Source organism: Leguminivora glycinivorella, chromosome 18, assembly GCF_023078275.1.
Source record: "Leguminivora glycinivorella isolate SPB_JAAS2020 chromosome 18, LegGlyc_1.1, whole genome shotgun sequence".
NCBI classification, from domain to species: domain Eukaryota; kingdom Metazoa; phylum Arthropoda; class Insecta; order Lepidoptera; family Tortricidae; genus Leguminivora; species Leguminivora glycinivorella.
In genome coordinates this window covers 17,883,462-17,901,234 of record NC_062988.1, presented here as the reverse complement: position 1 = coordinate 17,901,234, position 17,773 = coordinate 17,883,462, and the positions used below count along the sequence as shown (strand labels likewise).

General features: G+C 38.4%; 2 protein-coding genes across 2 annotated transcripts in view; both read left to right on the top strand.

The window, feature by feature from the left end:
- LOC125235742 overlaps positions 1 to 17,773 on the top strand; it is a 303,327-nt gene that overhangs the window by 174,420 nt on the left and 111,134 nt on the right. The window lies entirely within an intron of this gene.
- LOC125235743 lies at positions 7,108 to 14,360 on the top strand. Its single transcript, XM_048142325.1, has 2 exons — positions 7,108 to 7,538; positions 12,530 to 14,360. Exons 1-2 carry the CDS (start codon positions 7,528 to 7,530, stop codon positions 14,244 to 14,246), a joined length of 1,728 nt encoding a protein of 575 aa, XP_047998282.1. The 5' UTR covers positions 7,108 to 7,527; the 3' UTR covers positions 14,247 to 14,360.

Below are 17,773 nucleotides of genomic sequence, written 5' to 3'. Positions count from 1 at the left end.
GTCAAATGTACCGCGATGCCGATAGAGATTACCGCTCCATAAATGGTTTTCACATGTGCAATAAGCATATCAAAATCGGTATCTTTCTTGACATCTTCCAACGTGCTAAAGTATTATTTATACAGAACAAGCTGCGTGTATTCACATCCATAGTGAATAATTTCAGGCATGGGTCGTTAATATCTGCCATAGCTCAAGTATCATAGCCTAAGTCTTCATTCCGATTCAGTGATCATAGTAGGATGTAAAATTGTGTAGATTACCAGATATTATTATTGAAAATTAGAATATTACAACATACGGAATCAGTCTATAAGATGTTGTTCCTAATTTTTAATGACTATAATGGGAATGAAGTCTCGACGCTTTTACCTATAGCTAAAACAGATTCCATTTGTTTCAACGAGGTTGTCACGAGTTAGAACCGTACCTAGTACAGCCATTCGTAGCACAAATCCAACATAAATTGACCCTAAGACCCGTTTGTTCATTAAAATCTACGTAGCTTATACACTTTTTTTTTTTTAATAAATAGTAAGTTTTATCAACCTCTATGCAAGTAAACACTAAGCACTAGTGTAAACAAAATCATAATTGTAAGTAAATAAATACATTATAATTCTATAACAGGATACAGCTCATCTGAATCAACTGCTAAATTTTGATTAGTTCCAGATAATAAATCATACAGCAACTAAATTATTTCACCGTCCACCAGATAATATCTACGATTCTGGGAACCTCAGAGTGTTCTTAAACAGTTTAGAGCCCTTTATACAAAATAGATTCTAGATCAAGATCTTTATATATGGGTAAATTAGGATATTTTTTTTTTTTTTGAAATGTTATTGTAAAGATAAGAATAATTTATTAATAGGAAATATTTTGAAAAACCATGATATCAATATCGTACGGCTCCACACTTGGCTAAACCTGTCACGTGGCAGCTGTATCGTATCAATAATCAACATAAAATAGTAATTGTTTAAGATGTCATATATGACTCAAGTCACTTATATTTTATGAATACACTATAAATAAACTAAAACTACATTAGTGCCATAATTACGTGCAGATACGCAAAATCACTGTATATTATAATAACTATGGAGTTAATTAAAATGGTCACAGGTAATACTAGTATTAATATATTTATGTAAGGTTAATGCGGCCATACCAGTATGTCCCGTAGATGTGGTTCTTCAAGTGTGGTTCAAATGTGCCACTCTCAAACAAAAGGTACCACATTATCGCTTAATCATAGGTAATTTGTATAAAAACACGAGCTAAGCTAGCTGATACTAGAGCAGTTTTATGCTTACTTATAGTGAATTACGCCTACAATGCAATGCTAGAGCATTGTCATCTGAAAGGCAAATCCCCAAAATGAGCCCAAAAAGCTCACCTATACTTTTCAATCACTTAATTACAAGGAGACAGAAGCTATTCTAAGTAATGGTTTTGTAATGTACGTAAATAATAAAAATTTTGCGAATAACAAATGTCCTGTAAATTGCAAGTTATATTTAAGTACCAAAAGTCAGATCTCCGATAGTATAAATAGATCTAACTCGCCTCGTTATAATGCCCAAAACTTTATTTCCGTTGTAGATTTTTTTTTTTTTTTTTTGCATTTCGCATCTCATATAAAATATTATCATTTCGTCACTACTTCATGACTATGTAAAAGTGTTTTATCTTTGTTCTTTAAATTTACTAGTAATACGAGGTTTTTAAAGGAAATCCCAAATACGAATACCGCAATTTAAAATTAACCTAATAAAAAGACAAAAAAAACAGCAAATTGAGTATCTAAATTTGACATAAAATTAAATTTACTTTAGGAGGTGTACCTCCAAATAATTCTGAAAATAGTTTGTTTCATATGCTAACTTACAGTGAAAAATGACCATACAGTATGCAGCATTCGAATTATAAGGGAAAGACTTAAAACTGCGACTCAGTCGATATTCCTAAATATTGTATTATTAGTCGATATTTCAATATCATAGAATTTAAGCTTGTTATGGACGCAAAATTAAAATTGTAGATTATCATACATAAAATAGTACGAAAACGTCCTGCGCTAAGCCAACATGCAGTCTCAGCGTTTACGACCAATGTTTTTTTTTTCTTCACCCCCTTCAGCCAGCAACTTATACAACTGAACGCTGAATTCTTGTCCACCTCAAGGATCCATCCAAAATGAATAATGGTAGAAACACAATAGCCCATCGTATCTGCTTGTTTAAGGAAATATCTCGCCGGCTTGTAAGAAAGAAGAAAGACACAAAATAATCATATAACAAATCAGAGACATTATGTTCTGTGCAACGAACGTCTCGTCATGATATGATCAACATTAGTAAGTAACAACTTTCAGGGCTGGACACCACGAGTGCTCTTGCGCAAGCAGTGTTCCAACTTATTTCTAGAAAAATAACAATCTGGCTACCGCTTGTAACCAGCTACTTCAGTCTCCGTCCAGTTAAAATACGAATTTAAGGAAATTTATCGAACCTCTTCGTTAGTTAAATTTCTCTGAAGTAAGGTACTCTTGTGTGCCCATTTTAGGATAGAATAACAAATGTTGCAAAATAGAATTACCTACTAAATAAAATAATAACATATTCGTGGTGTATAATGTCAAAATGACCAAAAATTAAACAAGATGAATACCTAATTAAGCGAGAACATGTCACTTGGTTCAGATCAAGTTCTAAAATGAACATTTCACATCATCAAGTTATCCATAAAGATGTTAAATTCTTCAAGAATTTCAAGACGATATGAACTCTGAAATTTCATTATTGAATATAATACTGATTAGTCTGCTTACCGTTTACCATCACCTCACATGTATAAACCTTTAGGTGTCGTTCAACGTTAACGATAGAATGTCAGACTACCACTTACACAACCGGTGGTGCTGTGGCCTCAGTCCTGTGTTACGGTGAGATGACTGGCTACCGTTTGCGCATGCTTCGGTCTCATCCAGTATGATCTAAATGATCTGGCTAACGCTTGCACACACCAGGTGCTTTGGCCTCGTCCAGTATAAGCTAAATAATCTGGCTACCGCTTGCACACACCAGGTGCTTCGGCCTCGTCCAGTATAAGCTAAATAATCTGGCTACCGCTTGCACACACCAGGTGCTTCGGCCTCGTCCAGTATTATGATGAAATGACTGACTACCGTTTGCCACACAAGGGCTCCGGCCTCGTCCAGCATCATGATGAAATGTCTGGCTACCGTTTACCACACAAGGGCTCCGGCCTCGTCCAGCATTATGATGAAATGTCTGGCTACCGTTTGCCACACAAGGGCTCCGGCCCCGTCCAGCATTATGATGAAATGTCTGGCTACCGTTTGCCACACAAGGGCTCCGGCCCCGTCCAGCATTATGATGAAATGTCTGGCTACCGTTTGCCACACAAGGGCTCCGGCCTCGTCCAGCATTATGATGAAATGTCTGGCTACCGTTTGCCACACAAGGGCTCCGGCCTCGTCCAGCATTATGATGAAATGTCTGGCTACCGTTTGCCACACAAGGGCTCCGGCCTCGTCCAGCGTTATGATGAAATGACTGGCTACCGCTTGCCACAAAAGGGCTTCGGCCTCATCCAGTACAACTGTAGTGGTGTTATCTGAGATAAATTTCAACAATTATAAGTAGACACAAACATAACAACTTCACAGTTTCACATAAACTTAAGCAGTTCAATATTCAAAACAATATAACAATATAAAAAAAAGAACAATCAATTTCCTCAAATTAAAACACATTGTGAACTATATGACGGTGTCGATATTTATGACGTTTATCATGAAAGTCACTAATACTCTCACTACTACTAGATAAATGCTTTCGAGAATTACTTCTCCTTCGACTATAGCGCTCAGACGAACTTGAACGATCTCTACTTGTTTTCACGTATTATTATGGCCCACCCTGTATACGTGCGATAAAAAGAATTGTATTCAGTATAACCATTTGGTTCACCATGTATGAACGCATTATGGCCCACCCTGTATACGTGCGATAAAAAAATATTCGTATCAGGTATAAACATGGCACTAAGTGGGTCACCACGTGCAAACGCATCATTGCCCACCCTGTATATACATGATTAAAGAAAAACCTTATTTATAATAGTCATGGGAACTATATGGGTCACCATTTATAAATGAATTATGGCCCACCCTGTTTGTGTGATCAAAAAAAACCTTATTTATTATAGTCATGGGAACTATATGGGTCACCATGTATAAACGCATTATGACCCACCCCGTATATGTGTGATTAACAATTTGTATCAGATTGTTTGGTTGTACTAAAATTTTATTTGACGGGTATAGATTTATTTTAAACTACTTGATGTTAAATCAGTTTAACCCTTATTTATATATATATATTTTTTAATGCAGTTTTGAGAATTTAATAATGTGTAATACTAACAATATGGGTTGACCCATGGACCGTAGGAATGTGGACATCCAATTTAGTAAAGATGGACGAAAACATTATGTATAAGTGAAATTGTTCTGTCTTTGTTTTATTAGAATCTTAATGTCAGAATGTAAAATATATTATTTTTTTTTGTTATTGTTTTGAGTTGAGGATGATAAAACCCAATAAGCACTAGTTATTGAATGTAGTTAGTATAATAAGTACTTGATCGGTTTAATCCACTAAAATATTCTGATGAATAATTCGTAAGTATAACTAGTCACTTTTATTTTAGTTCTATATAAACGTTAAATGTAAAAATTCCTATATATAGAAATAAGTAAATAAATAAAAACTAAAACTAAAAGTCCCTGCGGTAAGGTGTCGCAGGCGCTGGCTACATTACCTCGCTGGACTGTCAAACTGATCCGTATATATTACATGATAATGTCATAAGCTTTTGGCAGAATCACTTAATTGAAACTGTGTGAAGCCACCATTAACAAAACCAAATCAATAACCAACGAGTAAGCCACTTTCCCGCTATGCTACTGTTTGTAATGGATTGTCTTGCTATATTCCTTCATCTCAAATACTATTTAGGATTTGAAAAATTGTACACTAGCATCTTGACTTCTTGAGGTAGCAATTGCAAGCAAAATTTCATTAGCCCAAATTGGCCCGTTGAATAACCGGATTTCATAAGAACTTATTTATCATTATTGTATTTTTATTATGAAATCATAACAATTTAACCGAAATATATGCTAAAACCCTATAAATATGAGCTCTATATGCAGCTCTAAAGTTTTTGTAATGACAGTTAAGTAGATAATGTACGCTTGGCACATTGTGCAGGCTACTATGCAGATACAGTTTTTATTATCTATTACAACTCAGAGGACTTCATATTGTGATTTATTTACTCAATATAATTTCATTTGAATTATTTAGAGCATTTTACATTCCTGTTGTGTTTTATTCATTGACAAATTGTATGGCTGTAATTACAATCATCCAACATTCATCAATGATATTATTAACCATTTTAAAGTAAATCAGTGTGTAAGAATATTACAATTATGGTTTAATAACAAATAAGCTTTGGTACGTAACACTGACTACAAGGCCGTAACTGAAAAGTAGGCTACTACCGAACAACAATATGAAAGGAAAGAACTCTTTGACAAAGCCGGTTATTACCAAGTGTGCTAATGAAAATAAAGTTAAATATAAATCATTGCTAATAGTGACATGATTATTGTTGTATTCACCATGTTTCTCAACATAATGAATAGGTAGAGCACGCTCAGTTCGCTACACATATTATCGATATTCGTGGGTGACTTTTCTACGTAATTTAGTTACTATGCTACGAGAATATCTTAACCCGTAAACAATAACACAAGTTACTTAATCCACCTTATGTTGAATCGAGGCTCGAGTTTGTCCGAGCTAGTAGTAGAACATAACTATTTTCTTGCAAATAACCTCAAATATTACGACATTTTCTGTTTGCTTTCAGGGCACAAAACATGTTATTTATGTTAATTGTTCAGTATATCAGTAACCCCCGATAACTACGATCGATAATTAAGTACGAAATCGTATGAGTAGCAAGCCGGCTCAGATTCAAAAGAAAAACAATTCTTACATACCAAGTTGTCCTTGATCCTTTACTTACAAAACACAATTCTGTGGGTTTGAGAACTTATGTCACTTCTGAATTTTTACCAACATAGTAATTAAGATTCCAAAAGGGGTCCTTCGTGCTAGTTATTATTATTTTACGAATCGTCACAGGAAACAAAGTTCACTTCTTTACGCCGAGAAAACTAACTGACAGCCCCGCGCTCGCGCCGCCGGGGTTGCCAACATACAAAAAATATATCAATCTTTGTAAAATTATGGTCTTAAAAATATTATAAAATTATGAAATATCATTAAACATTTTTGTCTTAAATAAAATATTATATAAATAAAACATATTAATTCAATTCGTCGCTCCGTTTAGCCGTGAAAGACGGACAAACAAACAGACACTTTCCCATTTATAATATTAGTATAGATAAATATCATACTAACTTCCTTTGTCGTATAGTTGTAAACAAGGGTTGTGAACATTCTCTCCCATACTCGCGTAACCATAGCAACGATCGAATCTGACGCCACCATTTCTGAGAGGAAATGGCTCGCTCGCGATACCGACGCTTGTTTCATTTCGATGCAGAAATGAGAGTGCGCTCAAGTGCGACAATACTATGGAAATTTTTTTCACCTTAGATGAATTCGGTGACACTTCCAGAAATCCTGAATTACGTAGAAATTATTAATAATTGTATTATGTTCGCTAAATGTTCTTGCGAACTAAATTATATTTTTGTGTAAAATAAAAAAAATAAAACTGTACTTTTTTAAATATATTGCATTATCAAGGTCTCAGAGCATATTTCGTAATTATATCTGTGATCAAGGTCTATTAACTAAATTACTTACACCAAAAATGAGAGGAAATAATATTGTTTTTAAATAACCCAGTGCATGAAATGGAAATACTAGGGGCCGATGTTCCGTTTCATATATTGTTTATTTTTAAAGTAACATTATTTTTCTTCCATATTTGATGGAATCTATTAAATAAGCAAATTACATATTGCACCATAAGGACAACCACCGAGTCAGCTGCGCACGTTCACCGACCTGCCGCACGAGGCGCAAGATCAGCATAACACGACTTTACCTAACTAATGCAATTCTATTAGCACGCACTCTTGATTCAGACTTCGAACAATTGTCATCGCACTTAGGCTATAATTTTTGTATCTTTGATTTTAATTAAATTAGTAATAAAAGTTTTTGGTTTTTTTTCGGACCTCCGATTGTAGCTATCGTAATTGGCGCAGTCGGTAGGATACTCGCGGGTCGAATTCGTGAATATTTCGGGTTCTCTAAAAATCGAGACCGCGCGTTCGCGAGCCACCCGGGTTGGCTATCAAGCACCGCTGCCGAGTATCCAGAATCTACGAGCTGCAAACCGGAGGCGAATCCAGCTATCGATTCCCGTGAAGGACCAAGAATGAAGCATATGTGAGTACCCCTGAATTGTTCTTGTGTGCTTGCTTCCCTATACTGTATATCCTTATTTTCCATAATTTTTCATCCCAAAAAATCGGGATCTCGGGAACCTGCACCGGGTCAGGTTCGACGGGCAACACTAGATTTACGTAGGAATTTAGACAACTTAGAGTTAGGAAGTCCCTTAGATAGTTCAGTAACCTTATTTGAGTCCGATACAATAATGTCCGCGACCCCAGAGGATGTTTACAAGACCTTGCGTCTAGTCCCAGAATTTGACGGCAATCCTAATATCCTTACGCGATTCATTAAAATATGTGATCAAGTAGTCGACGCTTATGTACGTAATGAAGCCGGAAGAGAATTGCTCAATCTATGCGTTGTTAACGGAATACTAAATAAAATAACTGGTACTGCTGCAAGCATTATTAATAGTAATGGCATTCCTGATAACTGGTTAGGTATTAGGACAGCCCTTGTTAACAATTTCTCTGACCAACGTGACGAGACAGCGTTATACAACGACCTCTCAATAGCCAGCCAGGGTAATAGGACACCCCAAGAGTTTTACGACCATTGCCAGACACTTTTGAGCACAATGATGACGTATGTTACGTTACACGAAACTTTAGGCACTACTATAGAAGCTAAACGGACTCTTTATAAAAAGATAGCTATGCAAGCTTTTGTACGTGGCCTGAAGGAACCCTTGGGATCACGCATTAGGTGCATGCGACCAGAAACGATTGAGAAGGCCCTAGAATTCGTGCAGGAAGAACTCAATGTAATGTATGTGCAACAGCGAGGAGATACTGCTAAAGCGCATCAACCTAATAGGGTAGCTTTGCCCTCGCCAGCCGCAGGGTTTACGCCACCACGTCCATTCCATTCGCCCCAGATACCGAATTGGTCACTGCCTTTTGGTCAGCGCCCGACGCAACAAGCTACGCAACCACCTAAATTTAACCCAACGCAAGCGTACCCTCAAAACCGTATGCCCACTAGGACGCAACAGATGTTCGGCGCCCGTCCCCCTAATTACAACCCTCAAAGTAACGTTTTTCGACTACCCCTAGGAATAACCCCCAGTACGGATCGAATCCTAAGCCTATGAGTGGAGTTCAGGCTTATTCTCCAAAGGTATTGCCCATGTCAAATCAGCCCTCTTTTAAACCACGCGAAATTCACATGAACGAATGTTCATACAATGCCGGTGGTTCATACTATGATAACTATTACATGCAACCGGAATATAATTACGATACCACAGTGACATATGATGATTATACGGAATCTGATCCCGCCGTTGGTCCCGACGTCGAAGCAGAGTATTATGATTATCAGTACAGCAACGAGACTTTACCTGCCGCCAGCACTAGTGAACAGCCAAATTTTCAAAAGGACAGCAGCTCACGAGAGCCAGAATAGAGATAAATCTACAGTCTCAAAGGAAACTGCCTTATATTCAGATCAGCGACCCACCACTCAAACTTTTAATAGACACTGGCGCTAACGAGTCCTTTATCAGCCCCGAGGCAGTACAACGCTATTTCCCAAATTTTCCCCTTAAGTACGACCCTTTCGAGGTCACCAACGTTCACGCCGTGAGCCGAAATGATTATTCGCTAACGATACCCTGTTTCCCGGATCTTAGTGACACTGGTGATATAAAACTATTTATATATCGTTTTCACGACTATTTTGATGGTCTGATAGGATATAATTTATTAACGAGTTGGGAAGCTAATGTTGACTTTAAAACACACACTTTATTCACCCGAACTTCAAGCAATCCGATACGAGTATATCACTCGAGCCAAGCAAATAATTACTTCGAGGAAATAATCCCGGCAGGCATGTCGAAAATAATAAAAGCCCCGATTAACACCGCAGACGGTGAGGTCTTAGTAAGAGACCAGATAATTAGCAATTGCATGATTCATGCCTGTTTTACAGTGGTTAAAAACAGCCGTGGATATATAGAGGTTGAAAACCAATCCCAGAATGACGTCATTTTCTCGCTCGACCAGCCAGCTCAAGCTGACCTCCATAGTATCGAGTGCATGCGCACCGAACTGTGCCCTAGTACACGCGCAGAGGACGTAGTATCGCGCCTGCGCACGGAACATTTGAACGAGGAAGAGGCGACTAATTTAAAATTACTTTGTTCCCAATATGCTGACGTTTTCTATATTGAGGGAGAAGCCCTTACATTTACCAATAAAATTAAACACCGAATTAGGACTACCGACGAGGTACCAGTTTATACGAAAAGTTATCGGTATCCATTTATACACAGACAGGAGGTTCGAGATCAGATAGCTAAGATGCTCGAGCAAGGAATAATTCAACCCTCCGACTCTGCTTGGAGCTCCCCTATCTGGATTGTACCCAAAAAGGTGGATGCTTCAGGAAGCAAAAATGGCGCCTTGTGGTCGATTTCCGCAAGTTAAATGATAAAACAATTGAGGACAAGTACCCGATTCCAAACATCGCGGATGTGCTAGATAAGTTGGGAAAATGTCACTATTTTACCACACTGGATCTAGCCAGCGGGTTTTATCAAGTTGAGATGGACCCCAGGACATACCAAAGACAGCCTTCAACGTAGAGCAAGGTCATTTTGAGTATCTCAGGATGCCGATGGGCCTCCGTAATTCACCCAGCACTTTCCAGAGGGTCATGGACAACGTGCTGAGAGGCCTCCAAAACGAAATTTGCCTCGTGTATCTCGACGACATAATTGTTTTCAGTACATCGCTACAGGAACATATGACCAATCTTGAAAAGGTTTTCCAGAGGTTAAGAGAATCAAATTTTAAGATCCAGATGGATAAGTCCGAATTCCTGAAACTTGAAACACCTTACCTTGGACATATAATAAGCAAGGACGGCATAAAGCCGAACCCTGAGAAAATCTCTGCGATACAAAACTACCCGATACCTAAGACACCAAAGGAAATTAAGCAATTTTTAGGCCTCCTTGGGTATTACCGAAAATTCATCCCTGACTTTGCCCATACTACTAAGCCCCTTACTATTTGCCTAAAGAAAGGAAACAAGATTACTCTTAACTCTGACTATGTTAACTGTTTTGAAAAATGCAAAACTCTCCTTACAAATGATCCTGTGCTACAATACCCCGATTTTACCAGAGAATTTATCCTGACAACAGACGCTTCTAATGTCGCTTTGGGCGCTGTCTTATCCCAAGGCCCAATAGGGTCTGATAGACCAGTATGTTACGCTTCCCGAACCCTTAACGAGAGTGAGCTTAACTATAGTACGATTGAAAAGGAATTACTCGCTATAGTTTGGGCCACAAAGTACTTCCGACCCTACCTTTTTGGACGTAAATTCAAAATTCTAACTGATCACAAGCCCTTGCAGTGGATCATGAATATAAAGGAACCAAACTCACGTCTCACCAGATGGAGACTGAGGCTAAGTGAATATGATTACACAGTCGTATATAAAAAAGGTAAATCCAACACAAACGCCGATGCCCTATCCAGAGTGGAAATCCACAATGAGGAAATCGAATCCATCGTAGCCGACGAGCTTTGCTCAATACTACCCAACCCTACAGAAATACCGGAGACGTTAGGCAATTCTTCCACAGAAACTGTGCATACCAGCGAAGAGAGCCCCATATTGGAAGTACCAATTACCGATGAGCCACTCAACAAGTTTCACAGACAGATCGTGCTTACAGTCGTAGATGATGTAAAAAGGAAACCGACCGTGACTAAACCTTTCGACACTCACACCCGCGCATCCGTCCAAGTATCAAATTTCAATTTAGAGACAGACGTTGTTAACGCTATCAAAGAGTACGTCAACCCGAAGGTCAAAACCGCCCTGCTTATACAGCCCCCACTCGCCATGTATAAAATCATCCCCATCATCCAGAGCAGTTTCAAAAGCTCCGCTATGAATATTGTGCTTTCCAAAGTAGAATTGGAAAATGTAAAGGATTATCTTAGACAACAGGAAATCATTAATAACTACCACGATGGGAAAACCAATCACCGTGGCATTGCCGAATGCTACCTAGCACTCTCCCGAAAATTCTATTGGCCTAAAATGAAAGATCAAATCACGAAATTCATTAACGAATGCACTACTTGCGGTCAGGCTAAATATGACCGAAATCCGGTAAGACCTAAATTCAATATCGTACCCCCGCGACTAAGCCTTTTGAGACAGTTCATATGGACCTATTTACAGTTCACAATGAAAAATACGTAACTTTCATGGATGTTTTCACCAAGTATGGTCAAGCATATCATTTACGAGACGGAACCGCAGTTAGTATTCTTCAAGCCCTTTTGAAATATTGCACGCATCATGGAGTTCCCATCACTATAATTACTGACAACGGAACTGAGTTCACTAACCAGCTCTTTGCCGAATTTGTCAGGTTCCACAAGATAAATCACCATAAAATTTTGGCTCATTCCCCAAATGATAACGGCATCATAGAACGTTACCATTCTACGATCCTCGAACATCTCCGTATACTAAAATTAAAACAGAAAGATGAACCTATTATCAACCTTATGCCCTATGCTATCATAGCCTATAATAGTTCTATTCACAGCTTCACTAAGTGCAGACCATTCGACTTATTGACAGGTCATTTCGACCCCAGAAACCCCCTCGACACTGACATAACCGAACGGCTCTTGCAACAGTACGTCCAAAACCATAAGATGCAAATGAAACAAGTTTATGATATAATTAATGATACATCCCTTTCAAATCGAACCTCCCTAATAGAAAGTAGAAATAAAAGCCGCGAACCCGAACCAGAATATACTCCGCAGCAACAAGTATTTATAAAAAACCCTCTAGCAAGCCGACAGAAAACCGCCCCTCGTTATACCCAAGATACAGTACTAGCCGATCTCCCAATACACATTTATACCTCGAAAAAACGAGGACCCGTAGCTAAATCACGCATAAAACGCGTCCCTAAAGGAGATCATCCCTTGTTACAGAGTTCTTTTGCTGCTGACAATTCCCCTGATGCAGGGCTCGGAGATAAAACTTGAGAGCCTAGATGATGGACCCGGAGTTCTGCCCTACAAACTTGGACCCATGCGACTTACGACTCATTACCATACCTACCTGCAATATATACAACTTGACGAAATAAAAGATAAAATTAGTTTAACCTTTGGACAGCTACAGATATGCAAAGCTAGACTAGTTAACGACACGTACCTTTTATATGAAAATCAAATAATATATCTAGTAAATAAATTACAGAAAGTGGCAAGTCAGCTTGAAACCTTAGAACCGGCACGAGTTAAGAGAGGTCTCGTGAACGGACTAGGGACAGTAATTAAAAGCATCAGCGGAAACCTAGACCAGTCGGATGCCATTAACTATAATAACCTTATCAAAAACTTACAACTGAACCAGAATAAAATAGTTTCAGAGTTAAATAGTCACGTGAGCCTAAGCAAGGATTGGGCAAGTCGCCAAGGCAGTATATTAGACACCCTGGTGGAAAATCAAAAGAAAATTAACGCCACCTTAGAGGTAATTTTAGATAGTAATGCTTACAGAGAAAATAGTTTAATTAAATATGCAAAATTTGCCCAACTTTTAATAATTTTAAGCGAAAACGTGGAAGATTTGAGCCAGGAGCTTTTAAGAATAGAAAATAGTTTAGCATTTATCCGTAGTTCTAGTGCTCATCATTCTATGATAGAGATTAGCGTTCTAAGAAGCATGTTAGACAAGTTAAAATTATTATACGGTAGCGATAGAGTCCTAGACTTAGAGTTGCGAGAATATTATGACATAATACGCCCGGGATCCTATTACACCGATAGCGAAATAGTAATTACATTTCAATTTCCTATAATAGCGTCGGAGGTTTTCGACCTATTTAGACTGTCCATTGTACCCAATCGAAACCAAGAAGTCCTCATCCCACCATATCCCTTCCTAGCAACACATGAGGATTCATTCATGTACATGGAGGCAGAATGCCCGAAGTTTAACCACCACTATGTCTGCGAGAAAGGAGCTAGCCTTCAACTTCGGACATCACCAGACTGCATCAACAGATTGATCAAGAATGAAGACACGGAAGGATCCTGCCATCCCGCTACAGTATCCCTGTCAAGGCCAGCCATGGAGGAACTGGATGGTCAACATTATATCATCTCACTTCCGCGACCAACGAAAATACAGTTATCCTGCAACAGAGAAGATTTCACTACACTACAAGGAAGCTATCTAGTTACTATCCCACTGAAATGTTATCTACGAACAGCGGAGTTTACAATCACCAACGACAAGGATGTAATAAAAGGACATCCTATAAAACTAGCCGACATCCCCCGCGAAGCTAACGATCAAGCTAACACGGTACGCCCTCACATCAGTCTGAAATCCATGGACCTCAAAGGACTACACGACGCCGAGAGTAACCTCATATTCGAGACTCCTCTCCAGTTGGATGCGAGTCCGTCAAACACGTTATACCACACAACTATACCGCTGTACGTCACCCTAATACTAGGTGCAGGCGCACTTACGTTCGCAATCTTAAGAAAATTCTACAGGCACCGTTCAACTGAAATCTCACCAAAACCAGAGCCAAGTAGCAGAACACTCAACGACGGAGCCTCAGTAAACTTAGAGACACACCGAACACAGGATAAACTCCCGTCGATATTTTCACTAAACGTGGGAAAATAATCGCCGATCTGTGGATGGAGGAATTACATATTGCACCATAAGGACAACCACCGAGTCAGCTGCGCACGTTCACCGACCTGCCGCACGAGGCGCAAGATCAGCATAACACGACTTTACCTAACTAGTGCAATTCTATTAGCACGCACTCTTGATTCAGACTTCGAACAATTGTCATCGCACTTAGGCTATAATTTTTGTATCTTTGATTTTAATTAAATTAGTAATAAAAGTTTTTGGTTTTTTTTCGGACCTCCGATTGTAGCTATCGTAATTAGCATTAAGAATATTCAAAAAAGTTAAGTTTTTAAATATTTTTCATTATTTTTTGTCAAATTATAATAGGACATTACGATACTAGTGCGAAAAAAAGGAAGTTCGAAACGAGTCAAACTTATAACACTCCGTCGTTTTTGCGTCGAGGGTTAAAAAATTACTGCACATAAAAATTAAAAAATTAAAAAATCCATAATCTGCCATAATTTATAGTGTACGGCCTGAGTGCACGCTGGATTACGGTTCGTTACAACCAAATTTTATAATACCATGTTCTTAAAATGTCGTAATGTTAAAACGGATTAGTCGTAAAATGTTTAAAATTACAAAAATACCAATTTACAGTACATCAAAATGCCAAAATGACATTGGCCGATTACACCTAATAACCGAAATTTATTAGTTTCATAATAACCAAAATTCAAAATGATACTTTCTCAGAATATCTAAAATTTTATTTACAGTGTGCATTATATTCTTGCAATGTGTTTTATTATTAATTTTATTATTCCTTTTGTTAATTAATGCTAACTATTTATGAAAAACTGTAAAAATACAGTTTTCGTGGATACTGCATTTTAGGCAATTTGAGGAAGTGAAGTTTTGGTTTTAAGTTAATTTGACTTTTAGACATTTTGAGAATACGGTAATTTGAGAAGTAGTCATTTCGAGTTTTAGACATTATGAGACTAATCTGTTTTGGTATTGCGACGTTTTAGGAATATGGTATTATAAAATTTGGTTGTAATGAACCGTAATCGCACGCTCATTCGGCGTGCAGCGTGGCGTGCGGCGTGTATGTCAAACAATTGAAGTTCATACAAGTGTCCGCAGTCGACGTTGCTTTCGGCCCAGCCACGACATTGGTCTAAGCGCGATAGCGGTGAGCGGCAGCCATACGTGCGAATGAAAAGTCCCATCGCTGTGTCTCGCTCCAATGTATGGCCGCCGCTCACCGCTGTCGCGCTTAGCCCAATGTCGTGGCTGAGCCGTAAAGGGTGGACGCACGCTCGTCCGCCACGCTGAACTGAACGCTCCGAGCCTCCCAGGCCTTACCAACATTTCGTGAAAATAGGCTACTAGACCCTTTTTTAAAGTCTTATTTTATATTATTTATTACTGTTCAATTAACCGAAAAAAAACACTACCATATTTTATTACGGCAAGAAAACCACAAAAAAAAGAAATTTCAATCAAGAACTAATTAAAAAAAAACAATGATTTGATCTCTGAATCTTCACTTCAGTGCCCCAGACATTTTATAAATAGATTGTCAAAGTTCTCAAGTCTTTAGCTCTGCTTTGAACCTAATTGAGAAACTTGGAGATCGTCTTAGTTTAATTTTAGCGTAATTGCGAATAGTGACTGATCAAGGTTTAGGTCAGAAATAGATTTCGTTCAGTGAACTTTCGTGTCAACAACCATGTACCATTTACCGGGTGTTTCCTGTAAACAGGGCAGTAAATTAGACTGTATTATTAGGCTTATGTTATGATATTATTTATTGCATTTCATCAAAGTAGGTTCAGTAAATTAAAAAACAAACCTGGGATTTGATTCTGACTAAGTGAAATATATACTTGAAGGATTATTCTTAAAACTAAATAAATGATGTAATTCAAAAAACCCCCGACCGCGACATAGTGGACCGATTTTCATGAAACATGGCTAAGAACACTCCCGACTAACTCAGCTTTCAAACAAAAAAAAACTAAATCGAAATTGGTTCATCCGTTCGGGAGCTACGATGCCACAGACAGACACACACACAGACAGATAGACAGCACGTCAAACTTATAACACCCCGTCGTTTTTAACCCCGACGCAAAAACGACGGGGTGTTATAAGTTTGACGTGTCTGTCTGTGTGTGTGTCTGTCTGTCTGTCGGTCTGTCTGTCTGTCTGACTGTCTGACTGTCTGTCTGTCTGACTGTCTGTCTGTTTGTCTGTCTGTCTGTCTGTGTGTGTGGCTGTCTGTGGCATCGTAGCTCCCGAACGGATGAACCGATTTGGATTTAGTTATTTTTATATTGATTTAAACTAACACGATCTTCACTCATATTATTAAATTAAAACGGGACTTAATCGCGTAAAACTTACGTTTTATATTTAACCCGACGTTTCGGACATGACATTACGTCCGTGGTCACGGGTAGACTGGCTGGGAGTTGTATCAACATCTTCTAGCTGTACGAGTTTTTCGAACTACCCGCACTTGATTGATTTTTAGTTATTTTTGTCTGAAAGCTGAGTAAGTCGGGAGTGTTCTTAGCCATGTTTCATGAAAATCGGTCCACTATGTCGCGGCCGGGGGTTTTTTTCAAATTTTAAGGGTTTAAAAAGTAGACCCAGTACAAAAAAGAACAAATTTGTATGCAAGGGGGACTTTTCTCTGCAGCTGACTGTACCTTTAAGCGTTGAAGCTGTAGGTCCACGATGTCCTAGAGCTCATAAGGTTTAAGCGTCTGGTTGATGAAACTGGTGACTGAAGAGCTGGCGACCTCCTCGCTCAACGTTGTGTTGCGATACAGCAAGGAAATGTCGCCAGCACCCTTGGTACAATGTTCAAGGTGCCGATTTTAGATGCTATTAAGTTTAATGCTTAACTTGTTTATGACTTCAAAATATGTAAAAGAAGAAAAACTGATTAACTGACTGACTGACATATCAACGCACAGCCGAAACCGCTGGTCCGAGAGATTCCAAATTTGACACGCAGGTTCCTTATAAGGTATAGAGGAACACTAAGAATGAATTTTTCAAAATTCACTTCCTAAAGGGGTGAAATGGGGGTTCAAAGTTCAACGTTTAAATAAGATTACTTTTAGTACGCGGGCGAAGCCGCGGGAACAAGCTAGTCATGTAAATAAAAGATTAAACATTCGAAGTAATCTAAAATCTCCTAAGATTGTATTAACCCTAGCAAAAACCAAGGAAACGCAAGATCAAACAAACCTTGAACTCGCTTACGACTTTACATAACCCAGTCACGCAATTCTCGACCTTGAGCCAGTGATGTAAGAATCAATATTGCTATTGTGGCGTAAAGTTCAATGGCTTTGGCAAAAAGTGTATCGTGGAAGCTTGCAATGCAATATTGCCGTAGATATGTTGTTTAATGGATCACGCAAATATTTAAAAATTTGCACGCAAGGCATTGATACGTTTCCTGAAATAAATTATTGTAATGTAAATAAAACACTTGATAATTTTAGAAATACAGACGGAAGTTATTTTTGACACAATATGACAAA